This window comes from Gadus chalcogrammus, chromosome 6 (assembly GCF_026213295.1).
Source record: "Gadus chalcogrammus isolate NIFS_2021 chromosome 6, NIFS_Gcha_1.0, whole genome shotgun sequence".
NCBI classification, from domain to species: domain Eukaryota; kingdom Metazoa; phylum Chordata; class Actinopteri; order Gadiformes; family Gadidae; genus Gadus; species Gadus chalcogrammus.
The window spans coordinates 10,486,781-10,511,472 of record NC_079417.1 but is presented as its reverse complement, the minus strand read 5'-3'; the positions used below and the strand labels follow the sequence as shown (position 1 = coordinate 10,511,472).

General features: G+C 47.1%; 1 protein-coding gene across 1 annotated transcript in view; it reads right to left on the bottom strand.

Annotated features, from left to right (window-relative positions):
* LOC130384297 (probable E3 ubiquitin-protein ligase HERC3) overlaps positions 1-24,692 on the bottom strand; it is a 75,880-nt gene that overhangs the window by 41,416 nt on the left and 9,772 nt on the right. Inside the window, exon 3 of the mRNA XM_056592420.1 lies at positions 1,368-1,483. Within this exon, the coding sequence (XP_056448395.1) occupies positions 1,368-1,483 (116 nt within the window). The remainder of the gene's footprint in view (positions 1-1,367; positions 1,484-24,692) is intronic.

The following is a 24,692-nucleotide window of genomic DNA, read 5'->3' as shown; positions in this document are numbered from 1 at the left end:
AGAGACAGAAAGAGAGGGAGTAAAAGAGAGAAGAGAGAGCATCAGAGAGAAAATGGGGAAAGACGGGGCAAGAGAGAGTAAGATGGCGAGAGAGGAGGGAGAGAACGAAAAGCGAGAGAAAGAGCCAGAGAGAGAGAGAGAGCGAGAGCAAAAGAGAGAGAGGCAGAATCCTAATGGCCGTGCCAGAAGTGCCCGGAGGCTACCATTGACCATCCCATCCAGACGAGAAGGAGTTAAAGTCACCGAAGGCCACAGCAGAGTCAACACCGACCACGGGTCGTCTAGCCGTGGCCCACCAGATCAATATCCGCAAATAATAAATGAGCTCCCTGGAGGGTCCTCGCTAAACCACTAGCAACGTTGGCCCCCGCCTGTGTGTGTGTGTTGTGTGTGTGTGTGTGCGTGTGAGTGTGCAAGTGAGACTCAATAAGCCAGGTGAATGACTGTGCAGGGGCACATCTTTAGCACTCCATAATAGAAAATTAATGGCGCTCAAATCAGTCGTGAGGGCACCCCGAGGGTTACCTAATAGGCCCAGTTAGAACCGTCATCCCTCCCCGCGCCGCCTGAAGTATTGCACGCAAACATGGGAGGGAGCGCCCGGGAGTTAGGGAGGGCAGGGGGGGAGAAATGTAACTACATTGAGGAAAGGAGGGTTGTGGGATAATAAATAGAATATTGCTAAGATTCATGTGTCTGTCTTGCTTCATCCTGTGGATTTGAACAAACAAGTCGCGTCCATCCAGTGGGAATTTCGGTATTAATGGAATATTGTGCATATTGACACCTGATTGAAAACAAGAGAAAAACAACCAACTGCTTATTAACCAGATCCGTTTAACGATTAAACAAATAGGCGGTGATTTGTTGAATCATTCGATTAGTTTTTGTCTAGCAGGCTGTGAGACTTAAAGCAGCGTACGATACATATCTCAACCGGCTCATTATTCTGCTTTACAAACGCAAACAGCGCAAATAGGATAAACACACACGCTGTCCTATTGATCTTTGAGCACAAGGCGGCACACACTCCGCGCGGAACACAGGCGGAAAAGTTGAAAGAACAAATGATTAGTTGTCAAGCCACCCGACTGTAAACTCCTCTGCCAGTCCCTGGAACCTCATTTACCTATGCAGTGACATCAGACACCAGAGTGCTAGGAATGTGTGTGTGTGTGTGTGTGTGTGTGTGTGTGTGTGTGTGTGTGTGTGTGTGTGTGTGTGTGTGTGTGTGTGTGTGTGTGTGTGTGTGTGTGTGTGTGAACGTGTGTGGGGAGGGGGTGGTCTGCGTCATCGCCAGGCTCTCCTCCCCTCGTCAGGTACTGGAACCCTGCTGCTGTGTCCTCGCTGTCCCGACGTGAACTCACCCGCACGCCGCCACGCGTCCATCCTCCAGCGCAAAGACCGTGTGTCGTTCCCCGCAGGCCACGCAGGCCACCCTCAGGCGGGGAGCCGGAAGTGTCCGGAAAAGATGCGGTGTCAGCTACGACCGCAAGAAAAGAGGGACACACAAACAGAAAAAAAGAAAATGAAACCAAGAAAGTAGTTCCTCGCAGAGGTGAAGAGAGGAATTTCCCAGGCTGAGCTCGATCCATAACCACCAGCTCGGTCAAATACTCCACAACTCGGCTTGGCACGGATCCCACACACTCCAAGCCCCAACAACATGCTCCACTCTAGTCCAATATCAACGGGCGCGAGTAAACACCTCCACCGAGGAACACAGCATATTCCTTCATGACGCCGAGCTTTCTGGAGATCTGTCCTTGTATTCCTGTGTGTTTGGTTGTCTGTCTATGTGTGTGTTTTTGTGTTTGTGTGTGTGTTCACGCCAGTGCCACAGAGAAAGAGACAGACAGAGAGAGAGAGAGAGAGAGAGAGGGAGAGAGAAAATGAAACAGCCTATGAGAAGAAAAGAAACCCTGGTTCCTCATCATGCGCTTGTTAGCTTGTCCAATCTATGGCAATCAGCGCGGTCCCAGGGGCTGAAAGACAGGAGATGCTGGCGAAAAGGCAAGCTGGGGCTGAGGAAAAGATCAATACTGCACCGTGAAACAAGAAGTGTAGGCTATTTACTCTCCATTGATCTGATGACTCTGGAGAAACACCTCGCTCTGCTATTACATGGAGGCTGGAACTCTGTTGTGGAAGGACTTTTCTTTTTTTTACACTTCCCCTTCTCCCTCTCTCCCTTTTCTTTGATACCCCATTTTTTTTCAACTCAAGGTCAGGGGAGGATGGAGAAACAGAAAAAAGCTCCCAAATAAACACAATGATTTGTCAGGGGTAATTAAACTAAAGATTATGTGTTGAAATTCAGAAGGGAACTGAGGCTAACTAGCTATTGTGAAAGTGAGTCCTCAACACGAGACCCTCGGCAAGGAGGAAAAAGAGCTCCACTGGAGTCACCGTAATTAAAACAAATGAACCAGTGGCGTGGGGCAGGGAGAGCTCCTACAGGGCTGTGCTACAAGGTGTTCTCTATTCCCCTGTTTGAGGTACTGCATGGTAGTAGGAGAGGGAGCCATCAAGGCCTGTTCCTTCAAAGTAGAGCATACAAAGTGAGGCCCTGACATGATAGGGCTAAAAGATATACGTTTACATAAATATGACACAGACAATTACACAAGGCCATTACAGAATTTGTGTTTGTGATTTGTGAAGGGGTAATACTGCTGTTCGAACCAGTGACATCTTCGCAATGGACTCTACACTCTTTATAGATTTCAAAGACTCTTGCTTATGTTTACAGACCAGGGTAGGAAAAACATTTAGAACAGAGAACCATGATCTACGAGATGTCCTCAGGCAGTAGTGAGAGTGCCTGAGTTGAACTGAAACAGAGGGAATAGGGAGTGTAGGAAAGGGGATCTGGTTTACAGGTAGACGTAGTGACCCTTAAACACTAATACAAATAAACATGCTGGCATAAAAATAATTAAAGTAACAAAGTGTAGTATACTTGTCGATGGTATTTTAGTTGAAAATAGATGGTTACATTGTAGTAATGATGCCACAGACCAAAACTACAACAAAGCTCTCTCTGTGTAAACTGTTTAAAGATAACCTCAAAATTGTACGGCAATAAAGGTTAGTCTATATCTGCTGGTGGATCGACAGCAAATGCTCTGCAGGAGAAAGGCTCTTGATCGCTCCATGTTGGTGGTGAAGTCATCAATTAGTAAAACATACTAGGGTTAGGTTTAGTTTAAGTTAAGTATAGCCTGCAAATAATGGCTCCATTTGCATTCAGCAATAACACAGTTAATAACTCACAACTAACACATATTCTGTTTATATTTGATGCCTGCCAAAGAGTATTATACGTAAAAAGATTATAAGCCGGCCCTCGCAGTGACAAATTAAGCTCTACGTTGGAACACAAAAAGTTAATTTAATTAATTATTAATTATAATTTATTTAATTATTCATCCAAGTGAGAATTACATGTTATTTTTTATTTTAGACACACACACAAACACCCCCCCCCTCCCCACACACACACACACACACACACACACACTCAATTTCCATGAGTTGTACCATTGTGGCTTACCGTCAAACAAAAAAACAAAACAAGCATCATGGCTGAACTATACTTCAGAATTCTCTAAACATTTGTCATTTGTATGGCTTCAATCTCGCCGCCTCGTCGTCTCTGCCTCTCACTCTCTCTTCAGCTCCTTGGAGGGGAAAGTCCTATTGACTGTGTGGCTGTATCGCAACAAGCACTCTCTAATGACTCCCTGAAGACCTCTGCCTCCCTTCTGCTCTCTCCCTTTCCCTCTTTCTCGCTCTCTCTCTCCTTCTCTCCCTCTCCCTCTCTGTATCCTCTCCAGTCTCCTGGTCACCAGATAATTAACCCTCTCTAATAGCGCAGATTACATTAGCTTTGGATTCGCACTGCTACACAATGGACCTCGCCTTGCTTTACAAATCTCCCCCTTCACAAGAACACAATTATGAATTCAAACAACTTCTTATCCACACTCACTCATCCAGGGACACAACCCGTCGCCCCCCCTCCCTCCCTCACCCCCAACTCCCAGGCCCTCACCAGGACCGAATAATGAGAGATGTAGAGAGGGGGACCACACAACTAGTTGTCCTTGTGTGTGTGTGTGTGTGTGTGTGTGTGTGTGTGTGTGTGTGTGTGTGTGTGTGTGTGTGTGTGTGTGTGTGTGTGTGTGTGTGTGTGTGTGTGTGTGTGTGTGTACGGATTAATATGTGTTGGGTGAGTATCTGGGCTTGTATGTTTGCATGTGTGTGTGCGCGAATACCCCTGTGGGAATGTGTGTGTGGGAATGTGTGTGTGTGTGTGTGTGTGTGTGTGTGTGTGTGTGTGTGTGTGTGTGTGTGTGTGTGTGTGTGTGTGTGTGTGTGTGTGTGTGTGTGTATGTGTGCGTATCTGAGGCGTTTGTGTATTGCCCATGCCCCTGTGGGCATGTGTGTGTGTGTGTGCCTGTGCCTGTGTGCATGCATGTATGTGTTCATGTGTGTGCGGGTGTGTGTGTGTGTGTGTGTGTGTGTGTGTGTGTGTGTGTGTGTGTGTGTGTGTGTGTGTGTGTGTGTGTGTGTGTGTGTGTGTGTGTGTGTGTGTGTGTGAAGGGGAGGGTGAGTCTGAGAGGTCACTCTAGGTGTTTCTTCTCCTGAGCTCCCAGAAGCCGGTGATAACTCTCCATCTTAACATTCCAATTGAGAGCAGAATGGAATCTTAATTACTGAGGGTGGATTGAGCCGGGGCCAGGGGATAAAGGGGCTAAACGGCTGGCTCATGGAGTGAGTGGTCAAAGAGAAGGAATTAGAGGCTGGAATGAATGACTGGAGCCAGTGGAAGCATCTTCCCACACATTCAAAATAATACAATATAGAGGGTTTCACACAAGTCTTAAACTTTTTTGATTTTATATATTTTTTATACCTTAGAAAATATTTCACCTGCATTGTAATGCATGTGAAAAAAGGTGGTGGTGCACTTAAGTGACCGGTCCATTCTAGTCTTAAAGTGCCTTCATTCTCCACTGTGATTGGAGATTTAACGTTGTATTCAACTGCCCGGCTCTGTGACTGTATTATGGCCCCACGGTTGGTTACACATTTTCAAAGTAATGGAGCTGAAGTATATGAACAAAGCACTGCTGAACTCAATTCAGCTGAATGCAAATTATGTGGAAAAAAAGGGAAATTAGTAGAATATTTTGTAACTTAGTATTTCAGAAAGATAGGGAGGGGGAAAGAACGAAGAAGGACATTTTGTAAAAAAAGAACGAAAGAAGGAATGGATTTTTATTTATTTTTTTAAACAAAGACAGAAAGAAACGAAAGGAAATAAATAAAGGAAAGAGAAAAAGAAAGAAAGAAATTGATGTAATGTGTCCCGTCTAAATTTAAATTGGTACATTTGTAGTGAAAAGGCATCCTCGTGTTTCTTTGTCCGAACAAGTAATTTTCCCTACCTCCATACTCTGTAAGGCTTGCCTTAGCAGTATTTTTGCAGCACAGAGCACTCTCCTTTCTATTTCAATAGGACAGCTCATTTGCTAGACTCCAAGCCCAAACTGCTGACTGGCTGTTTTACAGCTGTGTACTGTGTGTGTGTGTGCGTGTTTGCTTGCGCGTGCCTGCTTGCGTTTGTGCGTGCGTTTGTGCGTGTGTGTGTGTGTGTTCCTTAAGACAGTGGATAGATATAACTTTATATAAAATCTCAACGAGTATGAGAGAGATGTGTTATTATTGTATACTATCATTATGATCATTAAGAGCGTAGCAATTCAAGGTCATAGTGTGTGTCTTACAAAACAAAAGGTTGAAAAGTCAGGAGTGCAACTGGTTATTACTCTCTGCTCTCTTAAAAACAAAGAAGGCACAGTGAGGCTTTGATCTTAATGGTAAAGTTGTTGGCTGTTGTTTCCCAGAGTGAAGGAGAGGAGGCTACTTCAGCAGGTGCTCCGTGACTTCCTCCTATTTTTCATTAGAGCCGTCCTTTAAAGTGGAATTATATGACTGGCAATCTGCCCTGACACCAACTTGATCACTGTGTGTGTGTGTGTGTGTGTGTGTGTGTGTGTGTGTGTGTGTGTGTGTGTGTGTGTGTGTGTGTGTGTGTGCGCTTGTGTGAACGTGAATCTGTTTTCAAAATATATGCGCACACACAGTGATAGTGTGATGAAAAACTAAATGTTACCACGTCCACACCCACACACACAGAGAGGGAGCACGTGAAATGTAGCTTCATTCACTTTCCCAAACAACAAGCCCTCGATCCCCCACCCGGTCCATTCCCCCCCCCCCCCCCCCCCCCCCCCCCCTCCACACCCCATGTGACTGACGCTTTCACAAGGCCCCTCAAGGACGAGCCGCAGTTGGCCCTGGGCGGCAGCGGCGGCGGCGGCGGCGGCGGGGGGGGGGAAGGCTGCGTTGCCGTTAGCTACGCTGCGTGTCCATCAGGATAATGACGGATAGCTCTAAGGCCAACCCTCTGCGTTAAGGAGATGAAGGGTCGACTCGGCCTCTTACTCAGCACTTTGGCCTTTCTTCCCCTCCCCCCCCCTCTGCCCCCCTCCCCCCCTCTAACCCCCTCCCCCCGGCTCATTGCGGTGGTTCATCACACAAACACGCGGAACCCCGGGCTTGCTAGGGTATGGAGATGAGCCCACCAGTGTACAAAAAATAAAGAGAAAGGAAAGAAAATGTTCATCATTCCCCCCACTGAGCCGGGGTCAATCAGGGGCGGTTCAGCGTGCGTTCCCAAAGTGTCTTCTCCTGCAAGTGGCTTCTCCCGGTACGAGAGCGCACTGGGGCCACGTTTATGGGCGCGGCGCGAACGGACTCCCCCTCCGAGGAGAGTCGATGGAGAGGGAGGCGCAGGGCAAGGAAGGAGGAGAGGAGCGGTAAGGAGAGCGAGAGGCGCGAGCCAACGAGCCTCTGAGTGAAACAGCCTGTAAGGGAACCGCCGGGCCTCGGCCGGCTCATTAGGCTAATGTTTTTTTATAAGGCACTTCAAATGTCAAGCCGTCGGTGGATTTAGTGTAAACTTAAATTCCATTACCTGGCAGGCATTAATTGCTTACTGAGCTCAGGGATCTTTCCCTCGGGGCCTCTTTGTTTCCTCTTTGTCATCTGGCTAACTATTCTGTCTAGACTAACTTAGAGCACCGTAATCCACCATGGGGATCAATAAACGGCACATAATTCAGCTCCAATAATGAGCTTTCCCTTCAACGCAAACGCCGGCCCACTTCCCGTCGGAGCGGGCAGGGGCGTAAAATGATAATGTAATTATTAAAAGGACAGGCGAAATGAGTAAGCACTTTCCTACGAGAGAGGGAGGGCAGGCGGGAGGCCCAATTAGACACACTTAAGGCTGTCATTGTTATTGGAGACATAGCTAATCAAGGAGGCAGATACAGGGGCATCCATTTCAGCAGGTAATGGAATGACAGACTCTCCCGTTTCTCTGGGACCGTGATGTCATCAGAGGGCCGTCGCGCCCGAGCGGGCACTCTTTAATGGAAGACAAGGGATAGGGTTTCGCCCGGCATCAGAGATACTGAGACGGGGACTTGTAAGAGGAGAGGTGCGCCATTAGCACTCCTAAACAGGTACACATTCGTGCCCGGAGCTTCTTCTTCAATCGCGTAACAGCTTTATTATTGCTGCGACCTGCACGTGCAGGTTGGCTCCCGGTACTTCTGTTCCCATCCAAACATGTAAACCTGAACTCGGGGCTCGTCGGCCAAACAACCTCTTTGACCGTCACTAACTAGACGTCCTAACTAGGCCTCATGCTATCACTGAGATGCTAGCCACTGTTTTAGTAACTGATGTCTTGCTAACAGAGAATTAGTCTCTCGCAACAGCCAACCAGAGATATTTGGAGCATAACGAAGTAGGCAGTAACCTGGGGCCTTATCAACTTACTACTTTTTCTTTTAATTATATGCATCCTTGAATCCAGGCCCCATGAAGAGAAACAAGTTAATTCTGTACACCCAAGTGATCATGACTCATCTGCAGGCTATGTCCATGGCGGATACATCAGGCCTTTTACGGAAGGTTTGTTCCTACTGTTTATCTGCCGGTGACATTTGCTGCACAGGCCCATGCCGCAGCATAATTACCCCACTTATTCAACACACAAGACTACAAGCCTGGCGGGAGTGCCCATCCACAAAGGTTGCAGGACTTAAGGCTACATTCTCCCGTCAGAGTTCAATGGCCGCGGCTGTATCAAAAGATGCCATTCATTTAGTCAGCAGCATGGGTGTTCGTGTAAGAGTAAGCCAACGGGAAAATGGGCCCTAAACTGGCCCGCATGCACGGCCCCAAACAAAGAGCAAGAGCAAATTGACGATGATCAATTTACGGCAGGCTGCACTTGCTTTCAGAGCACAATCCCGAAGAGCTTTGGCACACTCAGAATGTCACAGTTCCCATGGAGGATTGACATTTGCAGCGGGTTCTCCTGCCCCCCCTAAGGCAGGGAAGAGGGAGAGATAGCTATCCATAGCCCGATGAGGGACACAGTCGGGGGAACATGACGGCAAGGGAATTGAATCACACCAAAAGGAACATCCAGTGGTTATTTCTAAAGAGATCATATTGTCAGTGCTAAGTTTTGAATATACTTAAGATATCCATCCATTCACCAGGCTATCTCCTTTACCATCATATTCATGGTCGGGGGCGATGGCTGCATTTGATGACAATAACTTTAGAATATCAATACAAACCATATTCATATCAAAATGATTAACAATGCAAGTCCTGTGGCTACAATAAATAATATAATAGTATTTCGATCATATGTCTCTCTTTAATTTTTACCAAGCACCATTAACCTGCACACTGCTCCCTTCGGATGACCACTGACAGTTAGATCCAGACAGCGATAGCACCACGGCACAACTGTAACAGATGTGTAGCCCCACGCCTGTCCTCCCTTTCCCCCTTTCTGCCAATCATTGCCGTTGTAGATGAGTTGTTATGCTAATTGTGTTGAGAACACACCCAGTTCCAGCCTAACAAGGGAGCGGCCAATTAAAACCAGGGCTAATGTTTCACCATCGCTGCCGTGCGACTCCTCCACTGCCCAGAGTTCTCCACGCAGCCTTATCTGTCAGAGACAGTCAGCACAGATGGATGACAAGTGAAGACGGGATGTTTAGTTTGAGGTTGTGCGGTAATGAGAGTCACGTGCGTCGGCGCGTTCAAATTTCAGTCTGGCTTCTCCTGATCCTAAAGCTGCAATCAACACTGGGCCATCTGCAACACTGCAATTAGCATAATTGGTATACATTACATGCTCATATAGAGTACATTTTTATCCGCTTTTCTTTGCCCTTAACAAGGCGCGCCGCCGCCGCGATGCTACGAGAGAGCGACACCGTTGATTGGAGACAGATAGAGAGCGGCACACAGCCAGGCCGCTTTTGTTGGAAACTGACAATCATGACTCGGGGGCTGGCCAGGTGCGCGGGCCAGAGTGTGTCTGACACAAGCGCCGGGATCCAAGGCCCTACACCTGGATCCAGGGCCGTGGAGACAGACAGCCTGGCCCTCACTCAGACAGACAGGCAGACAGTGTGTGCAGGCAGCGTTCAGGCCCCCTCCAGCTGCTCAAGGGGAATAAATTGGACCCGATTAGAATGAATCGCAGTCGCCCGGGCGTCATCTGCGAGGAAATAAAAATAAAAAACATCCCGTTATGTATTCTTTGTGGAGTACAACTGTGGCGAACAAAAAGAGCCAAACTTGTATGACTACAACAGACCGCCCTAGTTCTGACAACCCACACTGCACACGCAGCAAACTAATAAGAGAGATGTAGGTATTTCAAGGCTGTGCCCTGCCAGTGCTAAAGCTGGCTCCAGCGTCCTCATACACCTGCTCCACGCCTCGCTGTGTGGGACCTACAACGGATTGTCCAGATTAGCTGCGGTCCCCTGAAAGTTTCAGCATTGGTCAAAGCTAATGTGCTTGTTTGTCAACCGAGGTTATCTTGAAGTTGCAATACAATACACTATAAGTCTCAATTGACTATTTAGTTAAGAAATAGAGGTTGCGTTTGTTTCCCCCCCCCTTCTTTTTTTGACAAATCACCACTTACGCTGGGCTCATGAGCAGCCGGGCAGAATACGCTCATTGCCATTTAGAATGTTATGGGCCTGCAGAGAATTCATGAAGCTTTAACTCAGCCTCTGATTCAAAAGATTTCTCTTACAGGAAAGCCATTCATTCATAGCACAGGATAAAACTACAACCATCAGCACTTATGTGTCCACCACACACCGGCCGGAGAGGGGGATGGAAAACTCCCCATAAACAACGCTAAGGCCTGCACACGTGAACACAAACACGTAACGACAGTCGTTTGTCTGACATCACAGGTCCGAAGAAGGGCATTGGTGCTTAAAGTATAAAGTGGTGAATTCAATTAAAGTGGTTTCCAAAGAGGCGTCGTAAGAGACGGAGAAGGCCTGTAGCCCAGGCCTGAACCCAAGTACCCCCCCCCCCCACCCCCTCCCCCCCTCCTTCTTCCATCGGCCCGCATGCCTGACAAATAGATGGCGGTGTATAATTGAAACACATTGCTGCCAGCGTAGGTCAATACCATTGCTCTCCTCGCTCACCGGCACTAGATTAACAGACTCCATTTTATCTTCCCTTGGCCCGTCCCAGGCTGACAGAGGCCCGGCATCAGCTGCTTATCCATAAAAGAGAGGCCCCCTTATCTTGAAAATAAACAAATACATAAAGTGTAACAGCCTGCTGTCTGTCCAGGCAGTTAAGAGCTATTTAGTTTAAGGCAAACAAGTGGCAGTGTTTTATTTAACACATCACCGTGAGTTAAAGCACCAAACTGTCACTGTGAATCACTAGTCCACAAAATGTCTGATCCAGATTGGCCTCTATACAACAAATTGAAAAGCTGTGTGACTGAACAACGCCCAAAAAAGCAACCGAATAACACAGGGTAAGGTTCAAAGCATCAAACACAAATGGAAATTGTACCTCTCCAGCTCATGTCCTCTGAAACAAACAAAGCTTTTGTTATCGTACCGACAAATTCAAGCAGACTATGAATGCTTATTTTGTCCCGCAATAATATATTATTTGACGTAAAATAAAGAATATATGATATGGGATAATAAACTAATATATCCATTCCCTCTCCCAGGTTAGATGTACAGAAACGAAATCAGGGAATTGAAACAACTTTGATACAATTGGCTCAAATATAGGTATTAGCCATATGCAATCAACCTTATGCTATAAAAAATGTCTACATCTATATCACACCCAATGTCATGCAAGTTTATACGTAGCAATGTCATTCAAGGTTGAACGTTTGCAACTGCACTGTGGCAGCATCGTTACATTACTGCAGCACCACTGCGGGCCTTGACTTATGTGGACATCGATTGCCAAGCCATCAGTCTGTTTATCCATGATAAACAGGCAGGATTAATTAGCATTAGCACAAGTGTAATAGGAAGCTAAAACGGCTGATTATATGTATTTAAGCCAAAGCATTACATGTATGCAGACTAAAATTATCTTGACAAACAAATGGGAAAAAAAGGGTGAGGGTTCAAGGGTAAAGAGAAAATCGATTATCACCCACTTCTGAATGTGCCTTTATGTAATTATCTGTTAGGTTAGATGGAGTTAATTGAATCCCACCAATCCAATTTGCTTACAGTTTAGCTGTAAGGATTGCAGGGAATAATTCCTGACTTTCGACATCACAGCAAATGAATAAATACCCTAAAAAATAAATCCCTCAGCAGTGTGGGTGGGGGGGGCACACATTGCGCCCGTGTATGATTGTTTGTGTGTGTGTGTGTGTGTGTGTGTGTGTGTGTGTGTGTGTGTGTGTGTGTGTGTGTGTGTGTGTGTGTGTGTGTGTGTGTGTGTGTGTGTGTGTGTGTGTGTGTGTGCGTGCCAATGTGTGTGTGTGTGTGTGTGTGTGTGTGTGTGTGTGTGTGTAGGTGTATGTGTGTGTATGTATGTATGCATGTATGTATGTATGTATGTGTGTGTATGTGTATGTGTGTATGTATTAATGTGTATGTGTGTGTGCCTGCCTGTGTGAACAGGGGAGTTCCGCGGTACACAGACAGGAGCCCGTCGTCCTTGCGCTGTTGTTTGCGGTTTGAGGCGTGTGTTTACGCCGCTGCCCACATAGAACACACATTAGCCACGGACGGATATTCAATTAAGTCCTTTGTCAGCGGCGTGTGCCGGGGCAGTGCGGGATGCGGAGTACAGTAATCCATGATGCACAACTCGTTGTCAGCCCCATTGTCTGCCTGACGGACGGAAATTGTTTGCAGGCGTGCCTCGACCAACAGATTAGACCGACTGCTGGGGTGGGGGTGGAGCGAGGGGGAGGGGGGGAAGGGGAGGGAGGGGGAGGGAGGGGGAGATAAGAAAGACGCCAGCGGTATTGTCAGCGCCACATCCTTGCCTTCTTAATACATTGAAAACAAATAGGCAGACCTAACAATTGCTTTAATCCATTCCCTACAATTAGGCCGCTTTATTTTTTTGACACTACTTACATTGCGTTTGCTTCCAACCCACTTCATTCTGTCTGCCTCTGGTCTCTCCCTCTCTCTCTCTCTCTCTCTCTCTCTCTCTCTCTCTCAGTTACTTTGTATATTTCTCTATTTCTCTCCGTCTTTCTCCTCTCCTGTCAAATAACATTCCAAAATAGGTCCGTCACTTAGATAAACTCTTGACTTGCGTAAGAAGTAATTTTTTGGTTCACCTTAGATTCACCTTAAAAAGTGTCGGTTTAGTAAAATCCACTATGCATGTGATAAAATAGCCTGTTAGCTCCAATTCTCATTCTCACCTGCAGGTAGCAAACCATTTCTGTGAAGCTGGAGAACTGGTCCTGATGATGAGGTAGACTTGAATTGAATTAAATCACAACGAAAATCTGCTTTAAATTGTTTAAATGTCCCTGACATATCCGCTAATGGAAATGGCTGGGAACATTAAAAAATGCCTCCTCAAAGAAGTGAAAACTACTTTGAATGTTGAATGCATGTGTAGATGCATAAATGTAGAAGTTAGGTAACTGCTCCAGGTTCAGTCTTTCCATGCGTTGAGCGAAGGGACCTAAGGCAATTTGACAGCACTCCATTCAGTATGCCAGTCCAAAATACACATGCACATGCACATATGAAGGTCAGGTACATTTATATTTCACTGCCCATACTGTGTTACATATGTACTCCTGCTCAGACATCCATCGTCTGCTTTTGATGTGATTTTTTACTAAGCACCTCAGAGTAAGTCGACCAAGGCCAGTGACCCTCTAACGATCTTCATTTGTAAGCTGGGTTGACAACGTGAAAATTTGAAAAGCAATGGACGAGTGTTGAGCAAATGTTAATGTATGTGATATGCCTGCTAGGTGATTATATGGGAACACGTTCTCGTAGCCGCTAACTTATTCCTGGCCTTTAGCTGCCTACAGCCTACGCATATTTCACACAGGTCCACAAACGTGCCTTCAACAGAATATTCTACACTTCATTGTGTCTACATGCTAAATATCTATGTTTGAAATGTAAATGGTGTTGAATGGGAATAAAAAGGTCTCTAGCACCAACCAGTTGCTGTTGGTCGAAAAACAAAGTGGAAAAGTTTTTTTTTTGCGTGCACATATGTATTTTATAATTACTTGTAATGTTCAGGGACATTATTTACCTGGAAAAGCGAGTGTTCGGCAACCGTTGTACGTGTAAATGTTCATGTTGCGGACTATCTCCTGTAAAGCATTGATCAGCTCCGTTCTAGAACATCTCCGCTATGCTGCCAGAACAGCTGCTTGTTCCAGGGGCAACTGCCTATTTCAAATGTGCTTAAGTATAAATGATTATTGCCAATTAGATGCCCATTAATTGTGCAAGCATGGGATGCTGCCAGCTGTTTGTTTAAGTAAAAATAGTATTTCCTCTGGTTTTCTCCCATGCCAAAAGCATTGTCTTTCTGTCCGCCTTAGAACATACAACAAATACATTCAAATGTATTTTTAAATGATAATTCGGTCAGCAACAATACGGCCCTCTGTAAAAGACACGCTATCCAGTGGGGGACAACAGTTAAACCAGGAAACCTTAACAAAATAACAAACCCTAATATTGAACGGTGTTGTTATCAAAGCGATTAGGAAAAACTTTATTATTTTCCCCAGACTTTAACCTAGATAAATGTCTTTCCACCACTCTCTAGCAGAGAGCACTGGGCTGTTGCTGCACGCTTGATGAATGGCTGTCAGCAGCTCGGGCAATCTGGCAAGCTTTAACCTGACCTTACAACAATAGCCCAGGACCCTCTGCTTGTGTCCCTGACCGTCAGAAAGAGCTGAATTTAGTCTTTTCAGTGGTCCTGGCCTGACCCGGGTACAGCCTGCTAAGTCTCTGAGCAACACACTCCTATTCCCCCACGCCGGCTCCCTGGCCAGCCTTAGCACAGGCTTCCAGGAGGAGGCATCCATTGCAAGTGTCATTAGGTGACCCCTCACCCCTCTCTGAGCCAACCCTATTAGAGGAGTGGAGGCGAGACACGACCCGTCTCACCATCAGAGGAGGGGGGCGGAGCAACGCCACGCAGCGACGCTCGGCGGAAGGGAGAAACAAAGCGCCGCATTGACAGCGGCAGCAAGAGAGAGAGGCTCGCAGGGGAGATGGATGCATTTGGAAATGGATGGAAATTACTCAACCATTTACAACCCTCGCTATAGCGCATCCCTGTTATTCTATTTGTCTTTCACCACTTAAACTGTAAAATCATAAACAGAGCAGCTATCATTTCTCTCTCCGGCTTGTTGCCTCACTTCCACAAAATAACACATCATCGGACAGATAGCATCCATTCTACCCACAGTAATCCCAGCACCTCTGGTTGTATCATTCATTCAATTTCAGCCGCCGGCTACATCCAACATTACACACTGCATCAAGATTACAGGAGAGAGGCACAATGAAAAAGGGAGAGAGAGGTAAAGCGAGAGAGAGAGAGAGAGAGAGAGAGAGAGAGAGAGAGAGAGAGAGAGAGAGAGAGAGAGAGAGAGAGAGAGAGAGAGAGAGAGAGAGAGAGAGAGAGAGAGAGAGAGAAAATACAAGGGTAGGGAAAAAAGGGGTCATCATGTAACGATTGTTGAAAAGATTTTGTGTTCAATATGTATCCTACATGTGCATGAGTGTGTGTGTGTGTGTGTGTGTGTGTGTGTGCTTTTATATTAGTGTGTGTGTGTGTGTGTGTGTGTGTGTGTGTGTGTGTGTGTGTGTGTGTGTGTGTGTGTGTGTGTGTGTGTGTGTGTGTGTGTGTACATGGGTATGTGTGTTGCGGTTGCGCCATCCATGCATGCGTGTGTGTGTGTGTGCATGTGTGCGTGTGTACCTATATCTATGTGTGTTTGTGTGTGTATGTGTGTGGGTGTGGGTTTCCGTGCATGTAAGCGTGTTGATGTGTTTGCCTGTGTCTGGTTGGGTGTGCAGCACGTTTGCATGCGTGCATGTGTTTGATGTGCATCCGTGTGTGTGTGCGTGTGCAGGGCTGTATTCTGAGTCTCCCTGACATGTAGAGAGCTGTCCCTTAGCCCCGTGTTATTTAGCAGCCGTGTGACAGTAGGTGGCCCCGGTGGATTTGTGGGGGTCGCGGGACTCCAGTGGCCTGGTTTATACCTTCGGTTTATACAACCCATGCCTCCTTGCTTGTTCTAGCTGATGCAATTAACCTCGTGCCATTGTAACCCCACTATTCAAACCACAACAACACCCCACTCCACCACAGGGCCCGAGCAGGTGGACATATAAAGATAATGAAGCTGGACAAATGCAAAGCAAGACCGTAAAAAAAATAAAGCCAAGAGAATGGAAGCATTAAAGGGCAAGGCAGAGGTCAAGACATGCGCTGATGTACATGTATTGCTTGCCAATGTCAAACGAGATTGCTTGCTTCAATAGCTGTACATCTTTACCTGCCTACCTTGACAAACTACTGACTGACTGACTGACTGCAGGTATTCTGGCTGACTGACTGCTCTCTGGTCCATCCGGCCCATTGACTGGTTAGCTGGCCGGCTAGCTATGCTGACTGACTTTGCCATTAGACCAGCTCATTGGCTGGCTGGCTGACCGCTCAGGTCAGTCATTGGCTGCCTGGCTGCGCTACATCCTCTCCTCTCGAGGGAAGGTTGGTTTGCAGGCCTGGCATTGGAGAGCCAGTGGAAAGATGAAGAGGTAGTGTCAGGCTCCCTTTTAATGGTCCGGAGTGTGCTTGGTTCCACCGACTGTGGACCGTCCCCCGTGACTCTGGGACCACTCCACATAACTGGCCATAATTCAACTCATTTGGCAGTTTGGGGTCTCTGAGGTGTGGGGATAAAAAGTGTGGAGAGGCCTAATGGCAGACGGAGGGACCAGCTGAGGGCACTTCTTATGTGATCTCCACAGGAGAACATTTCTGGAGCAAAGCCTGTGAACCACAATGATCTATTAGCCGTGGTGAACAGGAGGGCCAGAGAGAGGGGGCAAAGAGAGGGGCACACAATGGAGAACATCCTCAATCTACAGGTATGCTGCATGAAGCATATAGCCAGAGAAAACATGGATATACATTCTATATAAATTTACACATTCATATTGTCTCGTCCAAATGACCACATTATCGACAAGATATTCAATAACACAACACTTTAATACACAAGGGTTTTGTGTGTTTACACTTGTGAATATATGTCCAAATACTTGTATTTTTTTATGCAAGTGTTTGTTTGTGCTTAACTGCTCAGACAAAGGCAGAAATAGGAAGAGGAAAGAACAGCTCATGATACAAGAAAAGCGCCAGTTAATCCAAAAAGACAATCATGTCGTTTTGCATTTTGGTGATTAAAGAACGTCTCCCCAACATACGGACCAAAATACACATGATCTGCGAATGAACTCTTTAATATAGACAGGTAAATGCACGCGCACGCATACATGCACACTACCCCACACAAAAACACACACACAGACGTACACACACACACAAATACACCACACGGAGTGCCTGCTCGTGTATCAACCCGTCTAGCATGTTGGTGTTGATTAGCTCCTAATCGCAGTTATAAAAAAACAAGATTGGTTGAAGGACATGTTTTTCCAAACATTCAAAGTGCTGCCGTAGTGAACAGTGATGGAGGAAACGGTGCTGCCCTCGCTGGTCTCTGGGGCTCTAGGGGGGGGGTTGGACCTCCTGCAGGGGCTTAATTGAGGTGGTGGAGTTGGGGGAGTGTGGGGGGGGGGGGGGGTAAGGGAGGTGTCATACTATCTGTTTGGTGGTGTGTTGGTTGGATGTATTTTAAGGGGTTTTAGTCTAGGCATGTTTTGATTTTGGGTTGGGGGTCTCTGAAATAGCGAAGGAGGCAGTGAGAAGGAGAGGGAGAGACAGATAGATGTGGTGTGTGATCACGTCAATGGACTTGTGTGTGTGCATGTGTGTGTGTGTGTGTTTGAGTTTGTGTGTGTGTGTGTGCGTCTGTGTGTGTGCGTCTGTGTGTGTGTGTGTGTGTGTGTGTGTGTGTGTGTGTGTGTATGTGTGTGTGTGTGTGTGTGTGTGTGTGTGTGTGTGTGTGTGTGTGTGTGTGTGTGGAAATGAGTGACAACCCGGCTGACCTGGAGCTTTGAGTGCTCAGGCAACACAATTAAATGGTGTTGAAACAAATCAAAAATCAATCTCCTTTATTATCACTGATATCGAATTAATAATGCTGGTGAAAATAGATATTCTTTTTTGAACTCCCATATTCCCACAAAGTCCACACACACGTTTGTCTGCACATGTCTTTCTATCTGTGTGTCTGCACATGTCTGTGTGTGTGTGTCTGTGTGTCTGTGCGTGGTAACAGCACGATAAACAGTGGCTCAAGCTGTAGCCACGATAGCAGCTGTAGCATGGTTAGCAATGCTAGTACTCATAGCATTAGTAGTATTAAGCATATCAGCATCCTCATGATCGTGATCATGTCAAAGATACACTAACCTTCTTTGTTCTACACGTGAAACAGGACACTATCACTCCCTCATCACGGAAGGAGGGATGAGGGAGGAAGGAGAGAAAGAGAGGAGAGAAAACAGAATTGACAAAAAGGAGATTCTAGAATCCAAGTGGGTGTAATTTGGGGGATTAGGCACCCCCCTGGGCTGCTTAAGGGCTGGATGGGGGGGGGGGGGGGGACATGTATATGATGTGAAGGTTAATCACAGGCTGGGAGCTCCTAATACGAGTCACGACAGCAGCGCAGAGGCAATCAGCGCGGACGAGGAAATGAGGGGGTCACAACATTAGACCTTGATTAAAATCACTGTGATTACACTGTGGCTCCAACTCTCATGCTGTGGGTTTCCAAACATCTGTCTGTTGAGACGAGACAACCCCCCCCCCCCCCCCCCCCCCACCCCCAGAGCACACGCAAATAGATCGTGAAGTGATCGCATCAAGTGTAGGCCGCACCTGCAGATGGGGGCAGCGCTCACACACATACACACACACACACACGCACGCACGCGCACACGCACACACACATAAGTACTGAAATCATGCATAGGCTTAAGCAGAAGTGTGCTTGTTTTCTTCATGGAGAAAGAACATAGGAATCAAGTCGGAGCTTGGCATGATTATTGTATGGCTTTGATGGAACAAAGATCCCAAATACGTTTTCCTTGTCGTAGAGAAAGCTTAACCAAGCAGGTTAAAGAGCAGGTTAGCCGTTGGTGTTGCACACACACACTGATGTCTTGTCTAAGCCGGTGGGCTTCTTGGATCGGTGGAGGCATGGGCAACCGTCGATACACAACACACGTTCTTCTTCCCTTATTTTTGCTCATAGGAACTTGAGTGGGAGTCAACATTAAACTGAATAGATAAACAAAAACAGCGCTCAATCCGTTGAACAACAATGTAAAATCAATAGAGGGTCTGTAACGGCTGTAAAAAAAAAAAAAAAAGAAAAAAAAAAAAGGAAACATCATTGCAATGCAGTAATTGACGTGTTGAAGTAATTCACACCAGCTAGTACGAGGCAGATTGGGCCGATGTTTATTGAACCGGCCAAGCTGGCACTGGGAGAGGATACGGCAGCTGGAGCTCTTACCAGATGCTGACCGTGTCCGTCCATCAGACTTCCCATGTCATCCCACACACACAGGCACACACGCAGCCACGCACCCACACACACACACACAGGAACAAGAGCGCAAGCACACACACATGCATGTGCGCACACACACACACACACACACACACACACATATGCACGCACCCGCACACGATCACGCACACCCATTCGGCTGAAACCTGACAACCTTAAAACAACTGTATCATTATGAATGCATCTGTCACGCAGGCTGACACTCGTGTTGTGTGGCGGGGGGATGGGGGGTAGGGGGGGTGGGGGGGTCGGGGGATGGGGGCACCCTGGAGGATACAGCAACACAGACACCAGAGAACCCACGGGTTGTGGACCACTGCCCCTTTAAGGTCCTAACCAGGGTCATATATCCTCACTTCAGAGTGTATAATCCATATCATTTAAATCGTGATAAACACAGACACTACTTATTATTAACACACACACAGATACACACAGTCAGGACGTGTGTAACACACGCTTGTTGGCTTGCACGCACACATCTTTGCGACGTTGTTCACAATGAGGACACTTGGGAGAGAGAGAGAGAGACCTAGGAGATAAAGCAGAAAACACCGAATAAAAATGACAAAAATGGCCCTCTGCCTACATCGAGGCAGAGGGCAGAGGACGACGGAGAACACGAAGACGAAGAAAAAGCATGACAAAAGAAGAAGGGGCGAGAAAAAAAAGTGACTTGAGTACGAGAGGGAAATATGGAGCACTGCGATGAGCCATCCCGCTATCAGCGACTGCAATTAAGGAGTACAATGTAAAATGTCACAGTGGATCTGTGTCATCGGCAGGGCTGTCACGGGGAAAGGCCAGGAGCCTCAGCGAAGGAGATGTGAGGAGCAGGGGAGGAGGAGGAGGAGGAGGCGTTGGAGAGCCTAGAGAATCCCATAGGCCAGGCTGGTTTTAGCACCAGCATGGTAAGAGCGAGAGAGCGAGAGAAAGAAAGAGAGAGAGAGAGAGCAACTCTCTTGTCCAGATGCGGGAATGTCAGCAAAGTTCTATTAATGAAGGACGGAGGTGCAGGGATATGATTAACTGACTCTATGTATTACCTGTGTTCAGGCTGATGGCACCAGGGTTAAGGCAGAGAAGCTGTATGTCGGCCAAGAACGTGTATGACTGTGTGTGTGCATGAGTGTGACTGTGTGTATGCGTGTGTGTGTGTGTCCGTATATGTGTCTAAAAACACTCAAAATTGAATACAGAGTGCTCAATAATGGATAAGAATGTGATCTACGTATACATTTCGATGCTAATGTAGTTTGTTATAGCATTCACAATCCAAATGCATGGCATGTCGTTATTTTATTCATACAATTTAACAAATGTTTTACCAAGCCCTGCTATTTTTCTACTTAGTGTAAAGAGCCCCTGTAAGAATATAACATTCTGTCATTCTCAAACGTTCACCCCCAAAACCACTATTGCCCTCCTATACACGGTATGTTTGTCCCGACAGAAGTGTTTTCTTACTTTCCATCAACACTAGGAGGAACACGATGAGGAAAGATGCCTTTTAATTTTCAGCTCAGCATCATTTTGACAAGTGTAATTGATGAAACTCCACAGGACATAATAAATCATTTGCAGATTCCCCTCCTGGTTTTGATCAAGTGGGGATGACCACAGTCATTCCAGCCTAAGTCATTATATTGGGTGGGGGGGGGTGGGGGGTGGAGTAGATGGAGAGCGTGTCGAGGCATGCTCTTTGTTATTGTCATTAGGCCTCCTGCACAGACCACTCTATCGCTTCTGAGCTGCGGCAGAATTATCACCTCCCCGATTACCACTGGGTGCCTCTCACACACACACACACACACACACACACACACACACACACACACACACACACACACACACACACACACACACACACACACACACACACACACACACACACACACACAAGCATGTGCACACACACACACTTGCGTGTAGACACATGCACATAAAATACACACATAGTTACCCTCACACACACACACACAAACCAGATGAATTTTTCTTTGTCTATCGCCTATTACTACGCCTACTTATACGCCACAAAATCTAAATGATTTTAAACACGATAATACTGAGGCTTATGTTTCCTTTAAAGTAGATTAGAATAGCAGAAACCACAATTGATTATACCAGTAGGCTCCCTCTAGTGGCAGTACATTAGACTATAAAAGTAGGTTGGGAAAGTAGGGGTGAAAGATTTGATTGAAAAAGAGTTTTACTCTTGTATCAAAATTGCTGCCAATGTATTTATGGATTTTTTTGATAAAGGCGTAAATAGCCCGTAAGCAAGAATCTGAAAGGAGCATTAGCACATTTTAAAACCCAATGCACATTTTGAGCGTGTGATGCATGTGTGTGATGCATGTTTTTCTATATCATGCAGGGGTGGATGCCCGCAGATAGAGACGGTGAAGGTTCATACACAGTACTAAAGAAACCCCCTAGCCAGACCTGCCACAGAGGAGCGGAGATGCCTGGGGAGGGAGAGATGGGAGAGGGATGCAGCAAACACATACATAGAGAGAGAGAGAGAGAGAGAGAGAGAGAGAGAGAGAGAGAGAGAGAGAGAGAGAGAGAGAGAGAGAGAGAGGGCGTCGGGGGATAGATAAAGAGAGAGCACTAACCAGTGAGCGAGTGAGCAAGGAACAAAGACAGCTAGCGAGCGAGAAATAAATAAATAAAGGATTGAAGGACAAATGGAAGGAAGAAATAAAGAGAGAAGGAATGAAATGAATGTGGGAATGAAGGACAAAAGGGAGAAAGGAAGGAATTATGGAATGCTGAAGTGCATATTATTTTTCCAGAAACTCTTCGATCTTACGTCTCTCCTGCAACACAGCTGGGAATGGGATTAGAAGTTAGTCAAGTGCCTCCTGCCCTCCCCTCTCAATCTTTTCCCTCTCCCATCTCACCCCTCTCGCTCTCTTCATATCATATCTCCATTCCAATCACTCTCTTTCCTCATACAAGAACAAAAACACAGCAACTTTCCCCGGGTGCCCCTGCATGGACATCCATCTAACTCAGAGTTGTGTTCCGCTTTAAGAACTAAATTACTTTAGATAAGCTCTCTTTCAAATGGAAAAATGGAAAAAAAAAAAAAACACCATCCCCCCCCACCCCAACCTCCACCAAAAGAAAATACAAGTAATTGAGGGAAATACAAACAGACCAATAAGTAGGCGGCTAAGTGGCGACGGCCCCCGGTACAGGTGTGAGTCATTCAGAAGCCTGCCCACGCCAGGCTGCCTGGATATGAGACGTCTGTGGGGGTCAGGAGAGGCAGCTAGCGCTGGGCCTCCTCCTAAACACACAGGGAGCGCTCAGACACTGAATGCTGATAGGGAGAGCCATCAAAGAGGAGCTGGCAGGTTGGGAGGAGGCTTTCTCTCCCTCTCTCGCGCTCCCTATTCCTTCTGTTTTAGTCACGGCGGTTTCTGTTTCTCCTATTCTGATTTCTTTTTTTTTTTCCCTGTCCTCTTTTCTTATTTTTATCTTCCTTTCTTGCCGCGGTTTATCCCCGCGGTGTCCTCTGGGTCTACCTGGAGGATAAGCCATTTGAAATGCATTTCATAAAGCACCTTGAGTCTCAACCCCCCCCCCCCCCCCCCCCCCCCCCCCCCCCCCCCCCCCTTCTCTTTTTCCTGTTTTGAACCGTCGCTATCTGACAAATTGTCCTTAAGAAAGAAAGAAAAAAATTAAAGTATGAGGGAAAAGAAAGGCATTGAATGTTGAAAAGTACTTTCGCTGTACTTTTGTCCATATTTTCCCTGGCACAGAGATGAGAGCTCCCTCTACGGTTCGCCTGCCTTGCGGTTTTGACTTCTGGGCGAGGGGGGGAGGGACGGGGGGGAGGAAGGGAGGGAGGGTGAGGAGGAGGAGGGGGTATCGTACGCTAGTGGCAAGGTGCACAGCGACCTGCCCGGCTGAAAGGGCGTGCTGGTCCAGTTGTATACTGCTCCCACCGGCGGCTTGCGTTTCTTTTTGTGTGTCCGTGCGATTCTGGTTGTGCAGCAGCGCTCTGGTGATGCGATTCGCAGGGCAGGGGCAGAAGTTTGTGTGCGATCATGGCCTCGCTGGGTGGACGGCGCAATCAGCCGGCCAAATAACTCTGAGTCCCGGGGCACCGGGTCCTGCAAGGCCGCGCTACGAAGTACCTTAACTCTAACTCTGTTAGTAGGCACCTGGATGCATAGCGTTGAGGGCAGAGATGTGGAAAGGGCTCCCTGTATCATCTTACCTCATTTCATTTGTCTTTAAAATACAAATTCATGTTTAACAGTTTGTTTTGTATTTTTTAATGGATATCCGTGATTCCCCATTAAGCACAACATTCAGGATGTTGTTCTATCCACCCATGATGTCAATTAGAGAAAGACAGGTGGGTTTTCATTAGCCTCATGCTCACTAATCCTCCAATGAAACGATTTGTTCCAGTTTTTGTTTACAAAACGAGGAGCGGTTGCTTCCAGTGTAAAATACCCCCCCCCCTTATCTAACACCCCCCTTATCTATTACCCCCTATCTCTCCCTGCTATCCGGGCAGAGGGGGAAATTATTTTCACCGATGGCAAGACTTAACCTGGGCTCCTCATCCAGCTTTTATCTGGTCATGGCAATTTAGCATCCCGGCGCTGAGCATGTCAGTGACTGAGAGGGTGAGAGGGGGCTGGGGCTTCATGGATCAGGTTGGGCTAAAGGACAGAGGAATAGGGGAAATAAAAAGGAAGAAGGAAGGAGGGCACCTTTCCTCTTCTTCTTTTCCCCCTTCGTCTTCTTCTTCTTTCTCCTAATCCCCACCCCCCCCCCAACCACCTCATGTCAGAAACCAATCACGTGTGAAGACTTGCCTTAACTTCCCCTTACCGCCTGCACGTGTTTGTGTGTGTCTGTGTGCCTGTATGTGTGTGCCTGTGTGTGTGTGTGTGTGTGTGTGCGTGCGTGCGTGTGCGTGTGAGTACGGCGTCAGGGAGAGTTTGACAGATCTGCGCGCCACGGAGGCGTCTCCCCACCATTTGGCATGCCATGCGCGTCTGGTGCGCTGGAGACTGCCTGTCAAACGCAGAGGAGTCGGCGGGCGCAGCCAGGGACCCTACGGAGCGCCAGATGGGCCATTAAGGTAGTATTAATGTAGATGCCATCGCTTTCCTCCTCTGACTGGGACATGCTCTCTCGAACTGAGAGCAGCTGCCGCCGTTTACCAGGACAGCTTCCTGCTAACTTCGGCCAACTGGCTGCGCCGCCGCACGCCGCTCACCATAATGATACTTCCCCCCGCTCGCCCGTCTATACACGGCCACTTTTTGTCTTTATTTATCTTTTCCTACACCTTACTAGTCCTTTTTAATGGGACGGTGTCGGCGATAACTCCCAGACCCCCCCCCCCCCCCCCCTCCCGTTCCAAGTTGTATGAACGTAATTACACTCGTGTTTGTGCAGAAACTCCCTCAATGGCCTTTTTTTGCACATACACACTCCCAAA